The sequence below is a fragment of the Syngnathus scovelli genome, chromosome 9, assembly GCF_024217435.2.
Source record: "Syngnathus scovelli strain Florida chromosome 9, RoL_Ssco_1.2, whole genome shotgun sequence".
In the NCBI taxonomy this organism is placed as follows: domain Eukaryota; kingdom Metazoa; phylum Chordata; class Actinopteri; order Syngnathiformes; family Syngnathidae; genus Syngnathus; species Syngnathus scovelli.
This window is the reverse complement of record NC_090855.1, coordinates 1,620,116-1,646,023: the sequence shown is the minus strand read 5'-3', so window position 1 is coordinate 1,646,023 and position 25,908 is coordinate 1,620,116. Positions and strand designations below refer to the sequence as shown.

The 25,908-nt window shown below is 43.5% G+C and overlaps 4 protein-coding genes across 8 annotated transcripts; 1 reads left to right on the top strand and 3 right to left on the bottom strand.

Moving 5' to 3' along the window:
• Positions 1-2,209: 2,209 nt before the first annotated feature.
• Positions 2,210-5,710, bottom strand: LOC125974938 (SH3 domain-binding protein 5). Its single transcript, XM_049729893.2, has 9 exons — positions 5,392-5,710; positions 4,803-4,865; positions 4,431-4,559; positions 3,732-3,896; positions 3,519-3,649; positions 3,397-3,439; positions 3,095-3,305; positions 2,676-3,020; positions 2,210-2,591 (listed from the first exon to the last, which is right to left on the bottom strand). The coding sequence occupies exons 1-9, from the start codon at positions 5,455-5,457 to the stop codon at positions 2,368-2,370; spliced, it is 1,377 nt and encodes a 458-aa protein (XP_049585850.1). The 5' UTR covers positions 5,458-5,710; the 3' UTR covers positions 2,210-2,367.
• Positions 5,711-6,026: 316 nt separating this feature from the next.
• Positions 6,027-13,708, bottom strand: mettl6 (methyltransferase 6, methylcytidine). Of its 4 annotated transcripts, none has more exons than XR_007483791.2 (6): positions 9,447-10,138; positions 9,204-9,338; positions 8,965-9,135; positions 8,713-8,854; positions 8,121-8,317; positions 6,027-7,510 (listed from the first exon to the last, which is right to left on the bottom strand). XR_007483791.2 is itself a non-coding variant. In XM_049729894.2 (6 exons), exons 2-6 carry the CDS (start codon positions 9,717-9,719, stop codon positions 8,175-8,177), a joined length of 864 nt encoding a protein of 287 aa, XP_049585851.1. In that variant the 5' UTR covers positions 9,720-9,879; positions 13,503-13,708; the 3' UTR covers positions 6,027-8,174. The 4 variants fall into 4 exon arrangements, 3 of the variants coding, with proteins under 3 accessions (XP_049585851.1, XP_049585854.1, XP_049585852.1); XM_049729894.2 differs by adding an exon at positions 13,503-13,708 and having other exon boundaries at positions 6,027-8,317; positions 9,447-9,879; XM_049729897.2 differs by adding an exon at positions 13,503-13,707 and having other exon boundaries at positions 6,027-8,317; positions 9,447-9,651.
• Positions 10,885-12,761, top strand: eaf1 (ELL associated factor 1). Its single transcript, XM_049729898.2, has 6 exons — positions 10,885-11,164; positions 11,634-11,728; positions 11,807-11,943; positions 12,077-12,249; positions 12,347-12,583; positions 12,688-12,761. Exons 1-6 carry the CDS (start codon positions 11,062-11,064, stop codon positions 12,735-12,737), a joined length of 795 nt encoding a protein of 264 aa, XP_049585855.1. The 5' UTR covers positions 10,885-11,061; the 3' UTR covers positions 12,738-12,761.
• A 306-nt stretch (positions 13,709-14,014) lies between the features above and the next one.
• On the bottom strand, positions 14,015-25,127 carry bmper (BMP binding endothelial regulator). Of its 2 annotated transcripts, XM_049729891.2 has the most exons (16): positions 24,693-25,127; positions 22,367-22,452; positions 18,373-18,472; positions 17,408-17,490; positions 17,224-17,314; positions 17,074-17,156; positions 16,884-16,983; positions 16,693-16,802; positions 16,484-16,618; positions 16,307-16,411; positions 16,144-16,189; positions 15,914-16,059; positions 15,561-15,762; positions 15,137-15,479; positions 14,928-15,058; positions 14,015-14,861 (listed from the first exon to the last, which is right to left on the bottom strand). In XM_049729891.2, the coding sequence occupies exons 1-16, from the start codon at positions 24,787-24,789 to the stop codon at positions 14,680-14,682; spliced, it is 2,040 nt and encodes a 679-aa protein (XP_049585848.1). In that variant the 5' UTR covers positions 24,790-25,127; the 3' UTR covers positions 14,015-14,679. The 2 variants fall into 2 exon arrangements, with proteins under 2 accessions (XP_049585848.1, XP_068507936.1); XM_068651835.1 differs by lacking the exons at positions 22,367-22,452; positions 24,693-25,127 and adding an exon at positions 20,233-21,290.
• Positions 25,128-25,908: the final 781 nt, after the last annotated feature.

Here is a 25,908-nt window from a genome sequence, read left to right as displayed (position 1 = left end):
TATGCTCGTTTTCTCCAAGCTAACGGCTAACTTTATTGCATGAACGGATGCGCCGTTATGCAACAACGGGAAGATTATGCTTCTCTTTGGCTAATCTTTATTTTATAACACTTATAGTAGTTTTTAAATAACGTGTATGCATATATACGCCTAAATATTACTATCCAATATATCTACTGCAATTTCACATTAGATTGCTGGTTTGAAATTTACTTATATTATTATTATTATTTTAATAAACATTAAAAACCTGTTAAAACTTGTCTGGTGTTTTATTCCTTGTTTTTATTTTTTTGGGCATGAAAACAAAACTGACATTTGGTTTACTGCTTTATATGACAATATGTATATGTGTTTTATGTTGTGTAAATGTGTTGGTGTCCCCCAAAATAAAGAGCAAGTCGTCAAATACACATTCTTGACATGTACACAAAATGCATAAAGTTATTAGGTACGCCTGAAAATGGTGTCCGTGTGACGTCATAGATCAACCAGCCAATCAGGAGGTGGGGGTCAGTTCAGACTTGGCCATGATTTTTTTTCCCTAATGAAATGGCCTGTTATTAGGTACACTTGAAAATGGCGGTGTACCTAATGGAGTGTCCGAGTGATGTCACAGATCAACCAGCCAATCAGAAAGTTACCCTCGTTAAGCGCAGGTGCGGGAAAACTTTTAGCCACTTTCACGTTCAAAAGGAGCTAAAAGTTTTCACGCACCTGCACTTAACGAGGGAATCACAGGGACACTCCATTAGGTACACCGCCATTTTCAAGTGTACCTAATAACAGGCCACTTTATTAGGGAAATATCTTGGTCAAAGGTCACAGGTGTCAAGCTCTAGTCCTCAGGGCCGCGTTCCAACATGTTTTCCAAGTGACCCTCGTTAAGCGCAGGTGCGGGAAAACTTTTAGCCACTTTCACGTTCAAAAGGAGCTAAAAGTTTTCACGCACCTGCACTTAACGAGGGAATCACAGGGACACTCCATTAGGTACACCGCCATTTTCAAGTGTACCTAATAACAGGCCACTTTATTAGGGAAATATCTTGGTCAAAGGTCACAGGTGTCAAGCTCTAGTCCTCAGGGCCGCGTTCCAACATGTTTTCCAAGTGACCCTCGTTAAGCGCAGGTGCGTGAAAACTTTTAGCCACTTTCACGTTCAAAAAGGGCTAAAAGTTTTCACGCACCTGCACTTAACGAGGGAATCACAGGGACACTCTATTAGGTACACCGCCATTTTCAAGTGTACCTAATAACAGGCCACTTTATTAGGGAAATATCTTGGTCAAAGGTCACAGGTGTCAAGCTCTAGTCCTCAGGGCCGCGTTCCAACATGTTTTCCAAGTGACCCTCGTTAAGCGCAGGTGCGTGAAAACTTTTAGCCACTTTCACGTTCAAAAAGGGCTAAAAGTTTTCACGCACCTGCACTTAACGAGGGAATCACAGGGACACTCTATTAGGTACACCGCCATTTTCAAGTGTACCTAATAACAGGCCACTTTATTAGGGAAATATCATGGTCAAAGGTCACAGGTCTGAAGCTCTAGTCCTTGGGCCGCGTTCCAACATGTTTTCCAAGTGACCCTCGTTAAGCGCAGGTGCGTGAAAACTTTTAGCCACTTTCACGTTCAAAAAGGGCTAAAAGTTTTCACGCACCTGCACTTAACGAGGGAATCACAGGGACACTCTATTAGGTACACCGCCATTTTCAAGTGTACCTAATAACAGGCCACTTTATTAGGGAAATATCTTGGTCAAAGGTCACAGGTGTCAAGCTCTAGTCCTCAGGGCCGCGTTCCAACATGTTTTCCAAGTGACCCTCGTTAAGCGCAGGTGCGTGAAAACTTTTAGCCACTTTCACGTTCAAAAAGAGCTAAAAGTTTTCACGCACCTGCACTTAACGAGGGAATCACAGGGACACTCCATTAGGTACACCGCCATTTTCAAGTGTACCTAATAACAGGCCACTTTATTAGGGAAATATCTTGGTCAAAGGTCACTGGCCATGATTTTTATGAATAAATTTGCTCAGTAAGAACTTGGTTCGATCCCAGGTGTGAGCATATAGCTAAACGTTTTTAGAATTGGAACCTCGCTTTGTATGTGTACGCATATGCAAACTGATGCAAGTTTTAATGTGTAAATACATAAGGTGGCAGAGTTAGGGTTTCATAGGGTGTCCAGCAATTAAGAACTTTTAGAACTCTCCAACAGAGCAACATTTTCTTTATTCAACATGTCCACACATGATATTTTCACAATGCTTGATGCCAGCTCCCATCTTCGTGGAATAAATCAACAAGAATGAAAAGATACTAAAATTTCTCTTTCAGAGTCACTCCAAATAAATGTTCCTGTGACGGTTCCTCACAGTCCTTTGACCACCACAGCCTTCTGGGAAAAGTTGTCCGCATTTTTGACGTCGCTGCGTTGCCGCCGCAGGTTGAGGAAACTGAAACGAGCCTCTAGGTTGAAGCTCCTCTTGGTGGCGGCTGTTACGCTACTGTTGTTGTTCTGGTTGTTGTTGTTCCTGTTGTTGATGATAGCCGGCCCGTTGTCCAACGTCACCTCGGCGCCTTCCGCACGCTCACCTGCGGTGCCGTAAAGTGTAGAAAATAAGGAGTCTGGACAAAAGGCATCTCAAAACTGGGTTCCTTCATCAATTGGCCACTCACCTCTCTCCAGGTCACACTCGGGCGACGACGCCCCACTGCACTCGCTGCGAGGGCCGAGCACGGGCGAGATGAGGCCAAAGTCCGACAGGGAGACGGAGCAGGGCAGCTCCAGGCTGCACGGCCTGGAGGGAGGCGAGAAGGACGAGGAGCAGGATGGAGTCGGTGACGGACAGGTGGAGGAAGAGGAGGCGCAGGAGGAAGAGGAGGTGGAGGAAGACGGCGACTGCAGCTCCTCGGGGTTGTCGGGCGAAGAACCCAGACTGCACGTGGAACGCGTCTCGGAGTGTTCCTCGGACGCCACGCTACCGCCGTTGCACGGCTCGTTGTCAAAACACACCGACATCACTGTGGATGGAAAGTAGTAAGAAAAATATATCATATTGGAAACTATACAGAAATTTCCATCTTCTTGATCTTACTGGAAATGCCATCAGAATCCGTTTTGACGCCGGACGACTGGTCTCCGTCGCCCTCTGCGCCGACACCGCATCCCCGCGGGCCTATGACGGAGCTGCGCCGCCGTTCGTGGATCTCTTCCGAGATGGCCTCCAGGTTACAGAGGGCTGTCTTGTATTCAGCTTTGGCGTGCGAGAGCTTGGCCTGACGCTCGTCCACCGTCTTCTTTAGGTTCTGCGTGGAGGCAAACAAAAAAAAAAAACAGCATGAACATCACATTCAGACGTTTGGTTTTGACTTCAACGAAGCTGAGCTTGTTACGCACCTCCAGCTGCAGGTAGAACTTGGCTTTCATCTCAAAGTAGGGCCTGTGGAAAAAGTGAAGATGTCAGATGGCTCTTTTTCCCAGCAGCACTTGAACGCAACAAGGTTTTCATCATTTCTCACTTTGACTTGTTGATGGTGCGTTTGAGTTTCTTCTCCAGCTGCTTCATGCGAGCGATGGCCGCCGCGTGCTTGGCCGCTGTCTCCTTGTGCGCCACCTCGCTTCGGATCTTCTCTTGCTCCGCCTCCAACACCTGTGAGAGCCAATCACGTCTCGTCAGCACATTTCGCCATCGAAAGTCAAGCGGTAGACGCTAAAGAAAAGCGAATGCTGACCCGCTCCGTGGCGTGGTTGAGCATCTCCTGCCAGGCCGAGTCAAAGTGGCGTCGGTCCTCCTCTTGGAGGCGCTGTTCGGCCAGCAAGATGGTTTCTTTGGCCGCGCGAAGGATCTCGGAGGCTCTCTGGAAGTCCTGCGTGGCCTTCTGGGCCTCCAGCTGGGACTAAAGGACACACGAGGGATATGTTATGTTAAAACAAAATTTTGATTTTAAAGTTGTGACGCTAATAACGCCGCCTTGTCGTTGTGGTCATGTGGTCGAGAAGATTCTTATTACTGGTTGATTCAGAATTTTATCTTGCAGTGAGAATCGAGGTCAAGCTCAAGTTCAATGTTATTCCTTTTCTGCAGACTTTGCTCTCAAAGTACTTTGCAAGGGCAGGCGGTGGTGGTGACAACCATAAAATGTCAGCAGAAAAGCAAAAAATACAAGTTTAATAGGACAGTTAAACAGATGATGTAATCTACCTAGCGTGCTTTGTTTCAATTTTGCAATGAACGTTAGCGTTAACTAAAAGACTTTAATCACTGACGTAGTTTGTGGTCAGTCAAACCGTAAACAAACCAGAGTTTTAATGTGGTGAGGCAAATGCGATGACAAAGGGGAAGTGACTACGGGGGACTTTCCAGTTAAAAGCAACTTCTGTATTTCACAGGAATTTCAGAAGAAGAAATAATAATAGTGACAATAACCAACCTGTCGGGTCAGACGCCGGGCCTCCCAGTACGGCTTGGATTCGTCAACCGTCTTTCCGATCTTGATGAGGAGCTCGTCCAACTTGACGGTGGCCTCCACTAGCATTGAGCGAAACTTCTGCCGGGCCTCCTGACAAAAAAATAATTTGGAATAAATGCGAGACCTTCAACTTGCTGACTTGGCCCAAGATGTCATAAAAGCCACGCGCAAGACTCATTTATGATGTCACTGACCTACAAGCATAAGAGGTGGCACAGATTGCTCACACCTTGAATGGAAATTCCATTCTTTGGATACATTATTGTGGAAAATAGATGAACTACTCCTTTACGAAGCATGTTGAGCATTTGATGTGCGTGCCACCACACTAACCTCCAGCGCCGTCTCGCATCGGTTGATGTCGTCCGACGACTGGTTGAGTCTCTCCAGCTCGCCCTGCAAAACATAAATAATAGTTTAATTGATCACTGTAATAGCTTTAGTGGTTTTGATATACTACAATATTTTGTCATTTAAATCAAATTGTGAATTCAATCACAATTTAAAGCATAAAAATCCTAATTGAATCTTGAAATGATAAATTCATGAGGTCAACTGTACAGTTCATTCTTTAACTTTACAAGTATTTTTTTTGTATAGTCAGAAGTATTTAACTCTAAAGGATCCTTGCATTTTATTCTGATTGTTTATAAACGTTTATTAAAGTATAATTATTATAATAAATTTGAACGGAATTACAGCTTAACACATCTCGTGCAATTACATATTTTACCAAATACTCGAGTATTTTAGTGACATGCAAACTGTCACATCTTAATTATTCGTGAACGACACAAAATGGATGACAACCATGCAAGAAAGCCGCTTTAAGTCGTCGTTAGTCACGACAATTGACAACATATTTGACATCTTAGGTTTCCAATAAAACGTAATAAGGATTGGAGCTTTGCTTTGTCTATACCTGGACGCGGGGGTCCACATCTTCATCTTCGTAGTCCGCCTCGTCTTCACAGCGATGAGGGTCCATTGTTCGAAACCTGACCAAGAACCAGCGAGATGTTCAACAACAACACATCCCTCTTGGCTTCCTTGTTTTTCTCCGAACACGATGTAAAGCGAACAGAACCGAAGCAGGCCTGGATTGCGTCCTCCTCTTCCTCCGTACTACTTTCCTTTTGTCACCCGGGGCTCGTGAATGTTGAAGAAGATGGAAAGCGAGTGGTTTTGTGAGCTGCTTGACCCGCCTTTTCCGCTCTTCGCTCTTCTTTGACAGCTCATTTGTGCCGTCGAGCGAAAGACTACTTCCGGTAACGCCCCCTTATTTGCATAGAGTCGAGCTACTATGTTGATTGGCTTCTTAAAGCCACGTGACGTTACACAATTGATCCTGAACACAAGTTTTCTGACATAATCATGTCACTTTTTGGCGAGTTTTGGGGGGCGACCCAACCAATGAATGCTCTTGAGGTCCCTGTAAATATTATTTTTTAATTTATTTTTCTGCTGCATGGAATATTTATTTTTTTTAGTAATTTTCCATTTTTTTTCCAAGATTTTTTGAATCTTTATTTTTTTGGTGGGAGGAATATTACCCCATTTTTCTAAAAATGTCTTTATTCTCTGTGTTCTTGCATCTGTAATGAAATCACTTGCTCACAAACACACAAAGGGACAGTGACCTCCTATCAGGAGCACAATGTGACGACTGTTACTGTTCTTTGGACTTGGGGTGTGTCATCTCTGAAAAGCCAACCACCCACACTACACATTTTATATTACTGTATACATGGTTGTTCTTAGAAATGCAAACAGATGACGCTTTGTCATGGCACAGCTGCCCTTTGGAGAACATCTCATCCGATTAGTGGAACACAGGCATTTGCATCATTTCCATATCGGCCATCATTGAAGAACTTGACCTAATTGTCTGGCTGACGGACTAAGATGCTTTGATGTCCACAAATTGCTGAAATTAAATCATGTGTTAAAAATGCTACTTGAAAAACACATTTGGTCTTCTAGTGCACTCTGGGGTTGAAAAATGTTACAGGACACTTGTAAAGAGGCCAAGTCAGATATGTCTAAAAATACATGCGACATTGTGACCCTTTTACACGGTGTAAGAAAAGAAAAAAGCATACCAAGTGCGTTTACGGAGACAATAATGCTTGCTTATGACTGACACAAAGTTATTTTCTGAACAATATGGTCATTGTCAAAAAACAACCTTCCAAAAAAAAATATATGTTGACATAGGCAGCAAAAAAATTCACCTGTTTATTTCCACCTCAAGCGGCAGCCATTTTGTTTTGACTTGATTTTCTGATATTTCCAAGTGACCCAAAATTGTAGCATGCAAAAGAAAGTCAAGATGTGATATTTTGCTAGACAGTGGCACAACATTTAACAAAGTTCATTATTGTGCTTGGAGTTACATTGCTCTAATAAATCATTTTATCTGCAATTGCCAACAATCGGCCGCTTTGTGACCCTTTTGGCTTCTGAATTTGTTTTCAATTGGTCGACTGAGTGACGCTCAGCCGCTATCCCCGATATTGAATTATCCGTGACTTGGTTATGTTGTTTTGCCTTCTTTTAGTCTCTGAAAGCCAAAATGTTATAAAATTTAAAGTTTGTTGTGTTTTAAGAAAACATTTTCATTACAGTATCACAAGAATCAGGCGGCGGCAACTGCCACTATATAACTTTAGAAAAGTATTTTACTTTTATTACTGTCCACTAATGAAGATCAATATTGAGTTATTTAAAAATTTTCGAGGCCAGACACTAATCATAGCATTAAATCCGCTTTTATTTCTGCATATCTATGCTAATCGATCCGATTGGGAACAAATGGTTCAGATCCTTCACGCTCCATTGACCCCAAGAACGATTTCTCCGTTTCTTCTCGGGGCACTTGCATGACAAGCTGCTACTTAAGCGAAACCGCTTTGACACCTTCCCTCACGTTGGGGGAATAACAGGATGAGCGCTCGCGTGACTGCTGCAAACCGTGAGGAAAGAGAGAGGAAGTGTCTCCACCTTGTTTGACTCCGAGGTTGCTTAAGGGTGAAGGTAACCTGAGGCAAAATGAAAATGCGTTGGAAAAAACTTGATAGCATCACGCTTGTTGAGCAGCCGAGTATGTTTGCTTGCTGGTCAGATTCTACTCAGGAGAGTTTTTGTGCCGTCTCAATATTGGTTATTGACAAGTTGAAGGTTATGGGACAACTAATTTGGTAACTACGTTCACGCGATGCTATGTTAGCTAACCTGCACTTCCTGCTTTTTCACATGTTTTAGGGAAGTTATATAACCACAAAGTAAAAGCTTCAGCAAGGACCTGACCACATGACCTTTTACTGTTGTGCGCTTCCTGTCAGCTTCACCGGACTGACCCACAGGAACCGGTGACTCCACTAAAACAGAACCATTTCGTTCTTCACTTTTAGACTTATTTCAAGTGAATATTTAAAGTCATTGTTTCTATATGACCTCGTAGCCCAAAATAAAGAAATATTTTGAGATTTGACAATAAATTTTAAGTGATTAAAATTATTTTTAAAATTCCACTTAATTTAAACAATGGATGCATACATTTCAAAGTGAATGAGAAATTTTCCAGTAAACAAATAACTAAAATATAAACAAATGTGACTTAAAAAGTCAAAAGTCCTTTTTAACAATCACCTCTAGAACTTTACGACCACTCAGGTCTTTCTCCGCATGCGTGCGTGCGTGTTGTCATGATTGTATTTTGATGAATTTGCCCTGCAAGAAAACTCTGGGAACACAAAGTCCTTCTTTCTTGTTGACCGTTTCCCTCTGGACGTACTCGTTGGCCACGCAACGGAAGCCAGCCTCCAAGAAAAGCGCCGCCAAAAAGTCTGGAAATGCACGGATGCCAGGCATGTTAGGATGAGGCATTTGGGAATGAATGGAAATTTGAGATGCCAACAAAGATGACTATGTCGTGCGTGTTAAATGGGAAAAAAAAAAAAAAAGCAAAAGCAGTCCAGGTGACTTGCTTTTTTTTTTTTTTTAAATAATAATTTGATATTTAAGATTACTTTATTTATTTATTACTTTATGTATTTTAATTTTTTTTTTTTTAGATTTTTTTTAATCTATTATCCCCCCCAATGTTTTTTTATTAATATGTATTACATGATTTTTCAGTATGAAAATATCTCATTTTGGTATTGATTTATAGTAATCGATTTTGAAATTAACCCTTTCAAAAAAAAATGTGTAGCTTTTTTTGGGATGATTATCGGCACACCTTTGGAGAAGAAGTAGGATCTGGTTCCATCCTGTCGCACGTAGAAGTTGTCTGCCAGCTTGCTGCTGGCTTTGAACCGCTGCATGGCGTGATCATGCACGCCGTAATCTCTGAAGAGAACGACGCCTCCGGCTTTTAGCACCTTCAAGGAGAACACAAAAGTACTTACATTCTCTACGGTATATTGCAGAGTGGGGTCATAAACGGGGGTTCACTGTATCCAAAATGGCAGCAGCCATAATGCACTCGTACCCTGTGGATGTTGCCAACGGCCAGCGCCATCTTGTCAGGATGGATGGCAGAAAGCACAAAGATGAGCGTGGCAGCGTCAACGCTCGCCTCGGGAATGCTGTCTCGCAGGTCATCACAAGTGAGGTCGCACTGGAACACGGCGCAGCGAGCAGGATTGCACAGAGGATTCTTCTGTTGACAAAAACAAGGGTGTGTACACTTTTGACAATGTAAAATCAAGTAAGGGGTATTGGGCTCACTTTGACAAAATCAACCGCTCTGGGCGAGAAGTCGCAGGCGTAGACGAAGATGTTGCACTCTTCCTCCAGCAGAGGGAAGATGCAGTTGCCCACGCCGCATCCCGCCTCCAGCAGGACTAACCTCTGTGATTCAGACTGCAATTGATGGAAAAAAAACAAAACATTTACACATTGGGTAATGTCACTCATATTGTTTCAGAAGTTGCTGGACTTTATAGTGCAGCCAAACTGCATAACTCTCACTTGTCTGCACGTCTTGAGCTCCTCGAACTCTCTGCTGGTCCAGTGTCTGTCCTTGAAGAAATTAGTTGTGTTCCTTTTGTAGAACAAGTCCCAGTTCTTCTGTGCTTCTCGCTCCAGTTTCATCTGCTTGAAGGCGGACACCAGACTCTGATCTCCTCCAGTCTTTAAGACTACTTGTTGGCTGGCCTCATGTTTCACTCCGCCGCTGTTGTTTTGATCACAATGAGTGACGCTATCACCAAGGGGCAAACTTTCATTCTCCGGCGCGGCCATGCTGCATGATTAAAAGCTTCCTGCAAACATTTTCTTGTACATTTCTACACGTAGTTATAAGCGTCGCAAGGACTCAAGTCAACAAACAAAAACAACGTGTCTTCTCGGCAGCCGGTTCCATGTTGTCCATCAGTGAACATGATCCGTGTAGAAACTTCCTCTGCAAGTGACGAATACATAAATACATCCACCCATTCTTAATACGTACTGCTTATTCTCAAAACGAGGCCACAAAATGTTTTTTTTTACACAAAAAGTCATTTTAAAATGATAGGTATGTTGTTTCACAAACATTTACGGGAGCTTGCATTGACTAGGGTGTATTGTTATGAATCCTACCAACAGTGTCCGTAAAGAAACAACATCGTACGTTAATAGTTCCGACAGTCAAAGAAGTCCTTACGTATAAAAAATACATAGAAAACTAAAGAACATATAACACATCATATAGGCTTATAAAACGTGCATATTGATTGCTAAGTTTGATCTGAAACGTCGACGCGCACTAAACGACTGCTTTCTTTTATTTATTTGAATGGGGACGATGAAAACGTGCAGGTTGTCATGGTCCGAGTGGAGGCGTCTGACGGTGACGTCACATCACACGTCTAAACACGTTGTCAAGTTGAAAAAAAAACAAAAGCAAAAAAAACCTAACAATCTTGTTTTGTCTTTTTACAAATGCACAATTGCATCCACTAGCAGCTGTTTTGTATGTAAAGATCGACAATAAGTTGTGAATAAAAAAATACACTTGGCGATCGGTCGGATAACGTGAGTATGAAGGATTTGATCAATTTTAAAAATACAACATTAGAGGTCTAAAGACATTGTGAGGTGTAATTCGGGAACTCCAAATGGCCTGCACAGTGAGGAAAACAGCAAAAATATCCATCAGGAGACCTGTCAAAAAATTGAGATATTCCGTATATTTTATCTGAAAATTGATGGTTTGTGCGACTTGCTCCTGTCAGAAATTGTACATGGCTGCCCTCTAGCGGACAAAAGTTAGAAACATTACAAAAACAATAAATACATCACATTGTATTTCGGTTGGCTATGCATATAAAATACTTATAGGCATGGATGCATAAAAAAGTACAATAAAAAATCAAATCAATCCAAAAGAAATTACGTCAAATGTTTTTTGACAGCTTGGACTAAATGCGGAAATGTCGTATTAGTGACGTATAGGATGTTTTGCTAATAGTTAGCTTCGTTGCTAACCTTGTCGCAGCTGATTAAATGTTAAACATTTTACGAGCTTTTGTTCGTTTTTGTGCGCGAAATTTGTGATGGACATTTGAACGTTCGTCTCCCGTGACAACCAGAAAGACAGAAGATGAACGGCAGTACGAACCCGTTGCTGGACAAAGAGGAGCATGTTTTGAAGCTTGGGGAAAGCTTCGAGAAAAGGCCCAAGTCCTCCTTTCACACAATCAGATGTGAGTCAACTGCCAACATAAAAATCACCTTTTATATGCAGATTTCAACACATCCATTAAGATGACAACATAATCATCTGTAGTGACTAAAAACAGTGGTACAGCTGTTATTGTGAAAGAACTGCATCATATTTTTTTTGTTATATAGCCATATCCTTATTTTTATACTGCAGAGAAAACACTAAATATTAATGGTAAAATACACAATATTTAAAAAAAGGTAGAAAAATACAAGACCAAAAATACAAAAAGATAAAAGAAAAAATAGAAAATGGAAATAATATATACTCAAAGTACTAAAAGTATCAAACAACATTACAAAAATGATTTAAAAAAAGACAAATTACAATGGTCTTAAATTACTTGAAAACAAATGATATAAATACACAATTAGACAAATTACAAAGCACAGAATAACTATAAAATCTGATTAAATACAAAATATGTGAAATGACTTTTGCCTGAACAGATGATTTCAAACCCGCGTCCATCGACACCAGCTGCGAAGGAGAGCTGCATGTGGGCAAAGGAGACGAAGTCACCATCACGCTGCCTCACATTCCGGTACAACTTCTCACACTTGCTTTCTTTGCATTAGCTACAAAAGTGTGGTAAGAGTTTTGTTGTTGTTGTTGTTGGCAGGGCTCCACGCCGCCCATGACGGTGTTTAAAGGCAACAAGCGGCAGTATCAGAAGGACTGCGTGCTCATCATCAATCACGACACGGGCGGCTTTGTCCTGGAGAAACTCAGCAGCAGCATCCAGGTCAAGAAAACCAGGTGAATTCAATGTATTAAACCTAACATGCCACAAGAGGGCGCTAAAAGATTGTTGATTTGGGAGATTTTTCCAAAATAATGACAGATAAGTCCATCATGGATGCGAGCTAACATCTGTGGCTTGTTTGCTCAGGGCTGAAGGCAGCAGCAAGATCCAAGCTCGCATCGAGCAGCAGGCGGTGAGGACAAACCAAGCGGGACCTCAGTTCCGGGCCCCCACGAAGCCGGGCGTCACCGCCAAGACGTCGCCATCGCCCTCCAAGGACGACCCTTCCCCTGAGCCGCAGCTGGACGACATCAAAAGAGGTGAGGCGGCCACGCCAGATCACAGGATTTGAAAAATAGTCACGAGTCCATTGTGATGAAAAGAACCAAGTCATATTTTTTTTTGTCTTTCCTGCAGAGCTGCGAGCCGAAGTGGACGTGATCGAACAGATGAGCAGCAGCGGCAGCAGCTCGTCCGGCTCGCCCAACGCCTCGCCCAGCGCGGGCGACAGCAGCGATGGCGGAGGAGGTGGCGCTTGTGATGCCAACCGCCCGCCGGGCCCAGTCTCGTCTTCGCCACCAGGCCGCCACGCCCTCGCCAACGGGGGCGGCGAGCGGCAGCCTCCCGCCAACCATCAGCTCATCAACACACTCAGTGAGTACCAAGTGTCCAATGAACAAAGCAACCTTGTGACCTTTTGCTGTAAAGATGTCCCTCAATATTTTTTTTCTTTTTCTGCCTCATGACGATGACAACAGGAAGTGATCTTCAGCTCAGCGAGTCTGGCAGTGACAGCGACGACGACTAAACCAGCCGGACGGACGCCTCTCCTGTTTTTTTTTTGTTTTTTTTTGGGTCAGGTCAGAGTATTTTTTCAGATGATGCCACATATTTAATTTTGTACAAGAGAGAAACTTTATAGATGGAAGATTCTATTTAGAAGCGGGTTTTATTTTCAATACATTTTTTTTTTTAGCAACATCTCTAGTTTTAGGCTTTTAATTTAAAACGTTTTGGAAAGGGAATTTGTTAATTTTTGTTTAGTGACACTTTATAGTCCAGTTAAAAAAAAAGAAGACTTTATTAAAGTCGACCTTTTAGTCAAGGAATGTTAAAAAACATTCAGTAATTTGAAGCATAAAATTTTAAAATGAGTCAGTGAAAAAAAATAGTATGGTTATTTGTAAATGTGCTAGAAAATTGAAAAGATATTGAAGATTTTTACCTCAGACAACTGCAAAAAGGTTATGCGGATAAAAAAAACAACAACATCTCTTTTCTTTATCGGTGCTCCTCTTACCATTTGCTTGTTTGTTCTTGACTTCTCACGCTAAAGTATTTTTGCAATTTGTATTTCAGTGGTCATTTTGTACAAAATGGCCGCTGAGAGAATCCGAGACATTTTGGCACTGCACTTGTTTTTGTTGTACTAATGAGTTTGTTGGAATAAAATAGGTGTAAAGAATTTTTGCTGCTGGTTCAAGTTGTGTGTACTAGTACTTTAAGATAAATTATTACTAATTTGCACAAATGCCATATACACAAATAGAGATGTAGAAAAAGTTTGACTTACTTTTGGATGACTTCATTTTCTTCCCACGGGTTCACATAACATCGGTCGTGTGTGTTCGTCAATCAAATGACAGATTAATGATTTTTCTTCAAATAACTGCTGTCATAAATCAAATGAACCACCAAATACGCGCTTGAGAAAACTTTTCCGTCCAAAACTTTCCTCTGAGCGCACCTTTTCCAATCAACTGAGCAGAACGTGTATTGACCAATCCGCTGTCAGCAAAAGATCACGTGACCAAACCCGGAAGACAGTTAACAGGTTGATGTAATTGTATGAAGAAAAACTTGTCTAAAATAAAAAAACAAAATAAATGTCTTCATGGTTTGTGTCTTTGGAGAAAAATTAAATACATCTGTATCCATTTATTTATACAAATACAATCGTTATAGTCACAAGCCTAAACTGGTTATCTTTGGTAGCTCTGTAGCGACATCTTGTGGCTATTAATGAGCATTTATTCGACTTCCTGTTCGTGATTTGAATGATGGAGGAAAGACAGTGGGCCAGCGTGAAATTGGATAAAAGATTATATTGTGGCTCTTAAATAATGAGGAAAAGGTGTTTTTTTTTCATGAACATTTTCCACAAAGACGCTACAGTACTTTTCAACAACACCACACAAGTCACATTTGGGCACACAAAAGTACACACACCACATAAACATAAATAGCTTTTTCTTTGTTTTGTCCCTTTACAGCGAACCCCGAATGCACACACCTACACAGTTTCCTTTTTGGTAAAACATACAGTACAAAAAATAATTACCATGACATCAGGCCTTGCACGATTTTACTACACTTAATTTTCATGATTCATTTTTTGTGGATGTGGAACGTATCCCTTGCAATCAACTGGGGGTTCACTGTAAACCATTTCTTAGCTGCACCCTCCTAGCTTGTGCTACCACCTTTGCTATATAAATTAACAGTATCAACACAATTGTAGAAAAGGTTGTAATAAATCTATTTCGCTTCCAGTACAAAAGCTCCTCGTCCACTTCGGAGACTATCAGCACGACTCGGAGAGTCCAAAAGTTCCGTGAGGTTCCGAGACGAGGTCATCCTCCCGCAAAATTCCTCTCCTGAGTGTTTTGTTCAAAAGGGATTCCTTGGACCCTGAGTACCTTTGCCGCATCTCAAGTCCGAGATGCTTTTTTTTTGTGGGGGACGTGGGGTCACCGTCCGGGGCAGGCGAGCGGTCTGATGCAGCGTCCCTGGAAAAGCACCAAGTTGGCAGGACAGTGGCAACCAGCCACGCACGGCTTGTGGCACGGCCCGATCTCGTTCCAGTTGTCGCAGGTTTTGGTGCAGCCCGGCCCGCACGTGTCGTAAACGGCGCCGTGCTTGCATTGCGTGGCTGACACAAAAAAAAAAACTTGTGTTAAAAACAATAAGTGTCGTGGCGTGGCATCAGTTGACTCACCCATGCAGGAGGCGTCCGGCCTCCAGAGGACGGGGACGCCTTCTCGCTCGCAGGCTCGGCTGTAGGCGATGAACGACTCGCAGTAGCAGTTCTTGTGCATCGGACACTCGCACATGTCCGTCACACACGACCTACAAAGGTAAAAGACGGTTTATATCCATCCCCCAAAAATCTGTGGGAAACAATTTCGATTTTATTTGCGTCGTCACCTGTAGAAGGCAGCAAAGTCGACCACGCGGTGACACTTCTGGAACTCCCACGACTTGATCTTCTGGCACTCGCGGTGGGCGCGGAATTTGACCTTGACGCTGCCGGGACAGAGGAAGGAGGTGGGGCGACGATGCGTCGGCTGGGCACACAGCTCGTTGCCGTCCGGCGCGCGCCACGACTCGGCGAACTCGTCCACGTCGAACTTAAAGTGGCCGTCGCCGCCCATGGTGTCGTCGCGTTTGTGGCCGTTGTAGTTGCCGCACAGGCCGCAGAGGCGCCCCCGCAGGTGGGGGGCGGCCACCACCTCCACGAAGCTGTCGCCGTCCCAGGTGATCTCCAGACCTGCCGACAAGGAAGAACATTCATATTTTAATGTGCTTCAAAGAGATAGAAACATTGAAAAGTCGTGGTCCTTCAAGTGACCTGCGATGGTGGTGAGCTTGAGGAGGTAGCCGTCCAGGTCGATGTGCACGCCGGGCCCGTGGTAGGGCAGCGCGATACGGGTGCCGTTCCTGCGCACGGTCAGGTGCTGGTGGAGGCCCAGCACCAGGCCTCCCAGGCGCACCTCCACCGACTGAGTCCAGGAGAAGGAGCGGGTGCGCCGAGCGTCGTTCTTCACCAACACCTGCGAGGAGGACACGAGCCAGAGCCTTTTGAATTTATCCCCATACAAATTGTAAACGCAATATTATTTTTGTCCACTTGGAGTCGCCATTCTCACATTCAACTGAAATAAATGTGCCTGTTGACCTTGACCTCAAGGATCAAAGTCGTACCAAAAAGCTGGAGTCGCCGCCGTTGCTGCCAGCAGCACCGCCGCAGTCCCTGGTCAAGACGTACTGACACGTTCCCTGGAAGTTAAAAGTTCTCCCGTCGAAGGTGTTGTAGTGCGGGTCGCCAAACACGGTGCACACGCCGGGCTCTGCCGTGACACACACAAAAGGCCGTTGAGAAGAAGGAGACGCACGGCAGGAGCAAACGAAACGGGGGAAGTAAACTTACTCACTTTCAGTGCAGACTGGACAGCAGCCCGTCCGGTTCAGAATCTTGTTCTGGAGGGCGGAGTGACACAAATTTAGCAAAGCGGATGAACGAATGGGATGGAGGATAGCATGAAAGAACCAACAGGTGAGCTGGATGCCGATTGGCCGCGGTGACGTGTCACTCACCGAAGGGCAGCTGGTGATTGGCACGCACTGTTTGGGCCGGCACTCCACGCTGCCTTTCACGCAGGCGCACAGCGTGCAGTTCACCGACGACCACATGTCTCCTTCCTGCGGATGGACGAGCGCAACACAGATCAGCTCCATCCATCATCCCTCCATTCGTCCATTTCATCATCTCACCCTGTAGATCTTGTTGCGTACTCGGCAGTACTTGACGTCGTCCACCTTCACGTAAGACAAGCAGTTGTCGCAGCAGCTGTCGCCGTGACAACTGCCCGGACGCGAGCAACGCCTCCGGCACACCACGGTGGAGTCCTGAACGGACGACAAGATCAGAAGGTTCAGGTGACGTGGTTCAAAACAAAATTGGCAGCCTCTTTGAACTTCACCTTGCAGGTGCACGTGGTGCAGTTGTCGTGCGCAAAAGACGTGGCGTTCTCAAAGACCTCGCTGTGGAACAGACAACTCCCCTGAGACAAATCAAACACCTTCCGCTGACCTGCCGCAGCGAGACCACCATCGTTAGAAGGTGACACACACACACACACACACTCCCCAAGAATGTTTGTCTGTTATTTACCAAGACATTTGGGACAGCATTGGCCCGGAGGGGTGTGGCTGAGGTGGGCGGGGCAAGAAAGCACAGGACACGCCTCCTTCACGCAGAGAGTGCGCGCTCCCTGCAATTACGACACGTTCGATCAAACCGCATGATCGAGACTGAGAATTGAATATAAGTAGTGCTTTGGCGCCATCTGATGCATACTCACCGTGCATGTGCACTTGATGCAAGGTTTGCCTTCTGGACTGAACTCCTCCTTCTCTTTGTAGAGACGGCCCTCGAAGATGCAACCTGACAAAAGTTGAAAGTTCATTTCCTTTCGTTGGCGGGCTTGGACTCGACTGGAAGTTCAACTCACCGGGGCAGGTGGGGCAGCACTTTTTGGGATGGATCTTGGGATTCTTACAGTGGACTACACACCGCACCTCGGCTTCCGTGATGACGCCCTCCTATCACAACCAGGATGTAAAAATGTGATGTCAAAATATTTCTTATTATTTTATATCTTTTATATATGAATTTGATATATATTATTGCCAGACCTGACAGCGCCGAGTCACGCAGGGCTTGACGCCGCTGGTCCAGGAAACTGAGCTGTTGTAAGATCGTCCATCCAACATGCAACCTGAGAAGACAACCGTGTGTTTAGATTTCAAATATCGATGACAGGATGTCAGGAACGATGCACAAAATTGACGTCGAGGATATGGAAGCTGCAGACGCATTTCATTTTTTTTTAATTTAATAAATACTGCTTTCATGTCATTTGCAGCCATCACATTTAAAATTTGTGTATATTGTAAACACACTGGAATTAAACCTAAAATTTAAAAATAAAAATCCTCACAAAAAAAGTATAAATGGAAGGATTAGGTGGTTCCAAAGAGTAATAAACTTGGCTTGTCCACTCAGCAATAAATTCCCAGCCTATTCATTTCACGCCGCTTACAGTAAATGGACCGCAATCGATGCTGCGTCTGCAATGAAAGCTGATCACGAGAATTGATCTACTTTCCTGGGTCTGAAAAGCAAACCAAATACCAAAAAAACAAAAAAGATCTCCAGTCAGCGCCGAGGGGGATCATCGCGTGCCGTTTGAAAGCCGAGCCTCCCCGAGAGCCTCGAATCAGCTTCATACACTCAATACTCGCTAATATGACAGACATGTGACCACTTCCTGCCCGCAGCCATTTTTTTTTTTTTTTTTTACAATTCCAGAGGATTATTTCCGAATCAAGTGAAATCACAGCACAGATGAGATGAATTTTGGCTGAAGATGTGAAGTTAAAAAAATACCAAAGGACATGTAAATCAACCAAAAAAGTTATTTTCTTAATCGGTGGATTAATTGATTATCAGAATTTTATTGGAACCTGCATTGGCCTAAAGAAATCCAGATCAATCGGGCCCTAGTTTTAATTGTCACAAGTGATAATAATACAAAAATGGAGCATATATAACTTTGTTTCAAATATGAAAAAAAAAAAAAACTTTTTAAAATTCTTACCTTTACACCTCTCGCAGCACGCGCCGCTTTGTTTGACCACCAGGGCGCAATCTTCGGACACTGGCGGACATTTCTCCTGCTTGCAGTCGGCCTTGCCCTCCTGCCAACCGCAGATGAAAAAAAAAAAGAAAAGATTGGTCAGTCTGCTGTTTTGTTCTTTGGTCAAAACATCATTTTAAGGTTAAACTGAGATGACACATCAGACGACATTAGGATTATTATTATTATTATCATTATTATTATTGGTTGTGGTGAGGTCATCACAATGAATCATTAACATCCGCACTCACATCATTTTCCAAAACTTAGACGGAATTATTTATGTGATTCCCAGAGGAAGGAAGAGCACCACATTTGAAAACAATTTGGAAAATAATAACACGACTCAACCCGTCTGATGGTCAGTACAAGCAAGCGTACAAATTTACAAATAACTTTAATTGTAATGCAGCCTGGTAGTAAACAATGTTCATGGATGGTCTAATGCCAAACAAGTAGGAAGCTTCTTTCCGTTTGGCCCAAAACGCCACATGAGCTCACTTTGTGGTCGCCCGTCGCGGTTCAAACTCTGCGGCCGAGACTGATGGTGGATTTCAATTTACAACCACGTATTGTTTTGATTGACTTTTATTTGGAAATAATTTGCAAATCACCATCTCCAAATATTCATAATATCCAAATTCTCAATATGATTAATCAATCTCCAAAATGGTTGTCAAATAATTTGATAATGGATTAGTTGTCAATAAATCAATTAATTATTGCTCCTCTACTTCTATGTGAAAAAAAATGTGTCCAAGCTTGAGCAAGGTCACGTCCTTGTCTCGCTCCCGTCTTCTGTTAGCACAAAGTGGTATTAGTCCAGATGACCTCATGCACCCCCTCAACCCCCCCCACCCCCGTCAACACTCCATGGGGTCCCTTGTCTACAGGTCAAAGGTGGTGACGGGTCATAACGCCTTCTAAACACTTGACATACCGCGGCACCAAGGCTGCTCTCCTGGATGGCTGTCTGCCGCCGACCTCCCCCAAGGCCCCATCCACCCACCCACCCCCACATACATACACACTTGGACTACATTGAATTACAAACAGGAAGACATAAAAGTCAAGCCTCTGTAAATGTCACCGAGCAACGTTAGATGTAATAAGATTACATCTCAAACCACCAATCAAATTACAGACAAGTCACATGTCATTGTTCTATTTGAAGCCCACAAAGCGTAAATGTTAATTGTTTTACAGGATATTCAATCTTAGACGTCTGCGGCAATAGTTAAGCGGTGCCATTTACAATTGCAATTGACAAACAGCAGGATGTTAGATTAGATTTACGCTTCTATTCATCCCTCCTTTGGTTTTGTTTGTACTATGTTGCTTGTACGACATTAATCAGTGTCAAAGCGTGACTTTGTTGTTGGTACAATTTAATTCCTCCTGGGGATGCATAAAATACAGTATTTAGGTCAAGTGTTGCCTTAAGGGACAGTCAGAAAGCCAAGTTTTTCCCATACGACAACTAAATTTCGACTGAAAACGACTAAATTGCTGTTTATTAAACCCCGTTCAGGACACATATAAAAAAAATGAAAATCATTTTCATAACGGTTCAGTGCAATAAAATTCAAATTTACCACAAATACAAACATTGGACTGTTACTAGCAGGCATATAATTATGCGCCACCGTGTGTTTCTTGTCCCTCAAAGGCCACCATACAAAGGTACCAAAGAGGTTAGCAAATTAACTAGCGAGCCAGCTAGCCTGCTAAGCGCACAAATTGAATGACAAATAACAGTGTTGTGCATTTTTACAAGTCTAAATCACACCATACATCACCACTAACTTGACATAAAATTACCTGTTGAACTTGACCCAAAAGAGCTGTGTAAGCGATAATGAGCGACTTTATTGCCGCGGAGGGGCGGTGGACTGTTTGCTATGTGACGTCATACGCCAACAGGTGCCGCGATGCATGCTGGGAATGGTAGTATCAGCGAAAACGAAACAAAAATTACTGATATTATTATTAACAGTATTAGATTATTATTATTATTATTATTAAGTTAACTACAGTTTTTTTATTTTAGCTTTTTGACATTTCCAACTTAACGTCAATCATATGGATTAGTTTTGCTTTTCTACCTCTAGGGGGAGACAATGGCAAAATTTTCTCCCCATCATTTATTTTTTTAAATCCCCTTCTTCCCTCTTTTCCATCACTTTCTCCCCCTCCCCTTCACCTCCAATCTCCCAATCTACTGCTGCCTGTGAACTTTCACCTCCTAAACAAACAGGTCGGGACCCCCCTTAGCAGTGAAAGAGCCACAGTAGCTTCAGGGAAAGGAATTCCCCAAACAGACTTATTTTTTACTTACTTCCGCCGAATCGCCCCTTCCTGTCCAAATGTGTGTGTGAAATAGAAATAACATTAACTGACCATAATTTATAGGACAAATATGCGCCTCTCTGGCGTCTATCGTTTAGGCGTTTAGTGCTGGAACCCATTTCAATGATTTCTTATTGAGAAAAAAAAATGCATTAAAAGTACTTAAGAAGAATTCTCAAAATTGCCAACATGAAGATTTTCCCCCCTCACTTTTAAGCAAGTAAATTTAATATTGGGAATTAAATATTTTTACAACTGTGTGACAGTTAAAAACTTTTGCCTATACAGTAAAAATCCCTGAGATGAAAATGAAGCAATTAAATTCCAACTGGGGGGGGGGGAATTTAAAATAGCAAACGGTGTACCCCCCGAAATAATTCCCATAACTCCCTTTGGAAAAGCACTTGACCGTGACCAAGATGTAGAGTGAGACGGACATACAGACGACTCGATGAAGAGGGGCAGCAGATAACGGATCGCCATGGCGACCGCTCTGTCAGTTTTACAATGGCTCCTCTGTGTGTGTGTGTGTGTCCCCCAGACCTTAGTCTGGTCTGTCTAGACCCCCCCCCCCCCCCCCCCCCCCCCCCCCTCACACACGTACACACTATATGAGTATATGAGTGACACTGCACCCCCCGCCCCAACATATCAGACCGCCTGGCGACAGGAGACTCACCGCATGTCTTTGGAGGGAGGGGGCACAAGGGGGCTGACAGATGTGGAAGTACTTGAACACACTCAGGAAACATAGACCCCGCCCCCCCTTTTTGAGCAAAGGTTGCAATTTTGAGTGTGTAGTGTGTGTGGATTTTGATGAGAATGTGAGTCATGTGGATAAAAGTATCGAGACAAGAAAGTATAGAAATACATTTTTGGTGTCCCTTTTGGTTTTCAATATTGCAGCCAAATATTGTGATTTTTGTTGCCGTGTCATTGTCAACATGTCTTGATTAGATCATCGGCAAGTAAAGTCCAATCTCCGATTGATCCATCGACGTGTGTCCCAACACTTTTGCCCATTTGTGGGTTGCAGCGGGAATTGGGGAGGGGGTGAATTGTGGAGTAAAGGTCAGTGATTGGCTGCTGACGAGTGATATCCATTGAGCTGGGCTTTAAACTGATGGCGACCTGATAAGAGCGAGAATGCTGTGGTAACCGTGACAACAAAGTCGCCAAGTTGGCAGAAATGTTCATTTCGCTTTAACTTGTGTTTTCAGTGGTTCTGCAACAACGACAAGAGTCCTATTTGTGTCTTCATTTCATATTGTTTCTCTTTTGGTACAAAAGTAGATGATAGATTTTTTTTTTTTGGTCCAATCATATTTCACTCTCTGTGTTGCCATGCCAATCTAATCTGCCCATGGCCTTTAGGTCCTTGTAACTTAACTTAGGCCCAGGTACCAAACACACAGCGGCTTCTGTCACCTTCAAAGCTTGACACGTTCACATCCTGACACATTAGCGTCCCGCTATTGACTTGTGATAAAGCTCACATTTGCTCAGTTGTGAAAGGAAGCAACGCAAACACTCAACGAGACAAAGCCCCGTCACCAGACCTGATAAGGGACGAGTTTGCCGATCAATAAGAGGAAGCGGGTGTTACCAGGCAGACACAGGTGATGCACGGGTTGTCGGTGATGTTGGGGATGTGCAGGACCTCGCCTTCGTTCTCACAGCTAGCCTCCGTGCCTGGAAAACACAGAAGACAGAAAATGGCGGCTTTACGATGACATTTAAAGGCATTTCGAGACATTTAAAAGGCTTATAAGGACGTCTTAAGGGTGTCAAGACACAAGAATCCCTCTAGAAAATATTTAACACTTCTTAAAAAATATATTTTTCCAATACAAAACGACAAATTCCGCAGTACGTGAGTCATTTTGTGCATTCCACTAAATCCTAAGCGGTGACATTTAAAGGGTCTTAAGGGTCTTAAAAGACGCGGTGGCAAACGTAACCTGAAACAGGAACGCAGGAAACACAAAGCTTTACGGGCAACGCGAGGCACATGCGAGGAAAACTCCTCGATGCTTCCGACCGCGGTCACGACCTGCAAAACCGCTTCCTGTGTCCCACTATGGCGGCCATGTTGGATGACATCACACTTGTTTAGTTAAAGACGAGAAAGCGCGCGGGGGAATCCGACGGAGGCTTCCCAGTGCCGTGTCGTCTGCGTTTCGGGGTAGACGACGAACTCGCCGACTCCGCCGCCGCTGTTAAACTTTACGACCTTCGAGCCTAATTAAACTGGCATGACTGAGGGAGGGGGGGCAATGGAGGGGGGGTCTCTGGGGACACATCCCTGCTTTAACCAAATAACTCAGTCATTGTTTTGTGTTTGTTTCAGGTAACAAGGGCAAACCTTCCAGCGGAGACGCTTTACTAGCATGTTTACGTATCGTACGCACTTGCGGGACACTTCATTAGGTACACCAACTCATGCAATCCACTCGTGGAAAAGGAGCCGTTTTGATTCGTCATTAAAATAACACGACATTTGCTCACTTATTCATCATTGCTCACTTGTTTTTTTTTTAAGTTGTACTCTTTAAAAAATTCATGTTACATATTCTTTAATTTTTATTTAACGTGTTACGTTGCTCGTTTCCCTCTTTGTTGTGGTTATCGAGACAAACGTAACCTTCACAGTGAAGATCAAAATAATTTTTTAGGCCACAAATAAACCAATGAGAGAGTCGGACATTAGCAGAAGCACCTGCCAGCTTAATTAGCCCTTTTTAAAACATTGATCCTGTTCTCATTTGTTGTATATCACAAAAAACAGGTATTCGAACAGGGGTGTGTAGACTTTTTATATCCACTGAATCAAGTAAATCAATCTACAGAGGGCCCCTTGATCCCCGATGACCATCTCTCCCCTCCGCCCCCCATCTGGTGCCGCTTTGGCTTCATTTCCATCTTTGCTCCGAGGAGAACCCGCCAGGAACCGCGACATCGTGTTTAGGATTTAAAAAAACAAACCGAAAAAAAACAACATTTTTTTTTTCCCTGTCCTGTGGAGGTTTGATTTAACGTTTCCAGCTGAGCCAAAAGACGCGGGACATGTTCTGCATCAAACACTTTCATCCTCTCGCTATAATCACATGATGATGATGATGAAGGCCAACTGGAGAAGAAAAAAAAAGGGGAAAAAAAAGACAAAAACTCCTCGCTTGTGCTTTTTACTTGCCTGCACTGGTGGAATGTAACCAAGTCTAAATACTTAGCGACAGTACTTGAGTACATTTTCACGGTATTTATTTTTCTGACCACTTTTGACTTCAACGTCCGGAAAGTAAAAGCCGACATCTGTACTTTCAACTATCCAGTCAAAATAGTCTTGCTACTTTTTCCAACTTTGGTAGATGATGAAATGATGTCAAAAAGATGGAAATAAAGATGGTTGAACAAAATGAGGACAGTGTTAAAACACACAACTTGTATTTTTAAACAGTATTTTAACCTTTTCAATTATAAATTGAAATATGTGGAATATTTTGAAACTTTTTCTTTTATGGGAGTTTGCTGCCTTGAAATTTTGAGTTCACCCAACTTATTTTTTTTAGTCTTTAAATACACAAGAACAGAGAATTCATTATTTTGCCACCTCTGCCTTTCACTGTAATAAAGTGACGACGAAGATAAATAAAAAGTATATAATAATACTAATAAAATCATATTTCGAGCCTCCTTTTTTTGCGCGTATTGATGTCGTGGCTCCGGGGGAAACATATGATCGACGAAGACGAAGGCGCAAAACGCACACATGCAGATCCAAGTTAAAAGCAGAAGTTTAATTACAAGCCCCAGCGTGAGGCGAGCGTCTTCATCTTCTCATTGCCAAACCTAACTGACCGTGTAAACCTCGCCAACACCGCGCGCAACTACGTGCGCTTTTACGCACGAAGAGCAAATGTGGAATCTCTCACCTGTGATGAGCGCGGCGGTGGGCATCTCAAGCAGAAGCAGCAGCAGTAGCGGCAAGCCGGCGAGGAGTCTGCAGGTGGAGCGGCGGCCGGACGTCATCCTCAACAACCGACGGAACCTCCGAGTGTGCGCTTTTTAAATCCCCAAAATACAAAAGTCGTCCTCAGGGAAGTTTGTGCTGAAGCTTTGGAGCCGGGGTGCATGACGCGCTTTTGGAAGCCTGCCTGGTGGAGGTGAGCAGAAGATGGTGGACTTTCCTGGTAGAATCCGTCCTGAGCGAGGAAAGTTCCAGGAGGAAAGATCAATGTGTTGCGTTCATGGATGCTGGCTGCCGACTGTGCGCTTTCTGAGGACTGCACACACACTCTCTCTTCTCGCTCGCTCGTACACACGCTTTCCTCCTCCTCCTCTTCTTCTTCCTCCTCCTCCTCCTCTTCTTCCTCGACGACTACATGCTGCCGTGTGGAGCCCAGCAGAGGCAGCAAAGTCCAGCCGGCACCTGTAGAAGGCCGTCGGAGCATTTATTCCACATCCTTCATGTGCAAGAGGAGAATGGAGAATTTTTCGTTTTAGGGTTAGAAACAACAAAACGAAGGATGCAAAGGCAGCTTCTAATTTATTAAACAAAAAAATCAATTAAAATTAAATTAAAATTTTTAAAATTAAAATTAATCAAGCGAGCAATTATATTCTATTTGTTTTCAAGGTTATTTAATAAACTTAAATTTAACAGTCATGCCTGGATTGGGTAATCTGCACTTTCTGGTGAATTCCCGCCAGGCTGGATTTGCAATATACAATGTTCAGTGCGACCCGTTCCGGCTTATGAATTTGATTTAAAATCATACTACGTTTGTTCCTGAGGGTCTCACTAAATCACAATATTATACCAAAAGTATCAAAAATATTTAACACACTAGAAAGAAAAATACAAAATATAAGAGCCAAACTGTACAAAACAGACCGAGGCATAACACAGCCTGGTCGTGTTGATGTCGGCGCTGGGGGAACTTTACAGTCATCTTCCAAATGTCCCGCCACTGTTAGCGGATAAGCGCTAGATAAGAGCTAAATGCAAACAAAGCGTAGCTAACCGCTAGCAGATGAAGCCACTCACAAGCAGAAGGAAAGGAAAAGAAGGAGAAAGTGACCAGACATGACGTTTCCTGCCGGCGGACGGGAGGGCTGCCGGGTCGGAGCCCCCCGCCCCGGCCCCGG

What these genes read in the sequence shown, in the direction of transcription:
- eaf1 (XM_049729898.2), top strand. Translation starts at nt 11,062, where the DNA reads ATGAACGGCAGTACGAACCCGTTGCTGGACAAAGAGGAGCATGTTTTG. An exon ending in TCACGCTGCCTCACATTCCG is followed by an intron (nt 11,729 to 11,806) that starts GTACAACTTCTC and finishes TGTTGTTGGCAG; the next exon opens with GGCTCCACGCCGCCCATGAC. An exon ending in ATCCAGGTCAAGAAAACCAG is followed by an intron (nt 11,944 to 12,076) that starts GTGAATTCAATG and finishes TTGTTTGCTCAG; the next exon opens with GGCTGAAGGCAGCAGCAAGA.
- bmper (XM_049729891.2), bottom strand. Translation starts at nt 24,789, where the DNA reads ATGACGTCCGGCCGCCGCTCCACCTGCAGACTCCTCGCCGGCTTGCCG. An exon ending in GCGTGACTCGGCGCTGTCAG is followed by an intron (nt 17,315 to 17,407) that starts GTCTGGCAATAA and finishes TGGTTGTGATAG; the next exon opens with GAGGGCGTCATCACGGAAGC. An exon ending in TACGCAACAAGATCTACAGG is followed by an intron (nt 16,412 to 16,483) that starts GTGAGATGATGA and finishes GTCCATCCGCAG; the next exon opens with GAAGGAGACATGTGGTCGTC.
- mettl6 (XM_049729894.2), bottom strand. Translation starts at nt 9,719, where the DNA reads ATGGCCGCGCCGGAGAATGAAAGTTTGCCCCTTGGTGATAGCGTCACT. An exon ending in CCGTTGGCAACATCCACAGG is followed by an intron (nt 8,855 to 8,964) that starts GTACGAGTGCAT and finishes TTCTCCTTGAAG; the next exon opens with GTGCTAAAAGCCGGAGGCGT. An exon ending in ATCCTACTTCTTCTCCAAAG is followed by an intron (nt 8,318 to 8,712) that starts GTGTGCCGATAA and finishes GTGCATTTCCAG; the next exon opens with ACTTTTTGGCGGCGCTTTTC.
- LOC125974938 (XM_049729893.2), bottom strand. Translation starts at nt 5,457, where the DNA reads ATGGACCCTCATCGCTGTGAAGACGAGGCGGACTACGAAGATGAAGAT. An exon ending in TCAACCACGCCACGGAGCGG is followed by an intron (nt 3,650 to 3,731) that starts GTCAGCATTCGC and finishes TGGCTCTCACAG; the next exon opens with GTGTTGGAGGCGGAGCAAGA. An exon ending in GGATTCTGATGGCATTTCCA is followed by an intron (nt 3,021 to 3,094) that starts GTAAGATCAAGA and finishes TTCCATCCACAG; the next exon opens with TGATGTCGGTGTGTTTTGAC.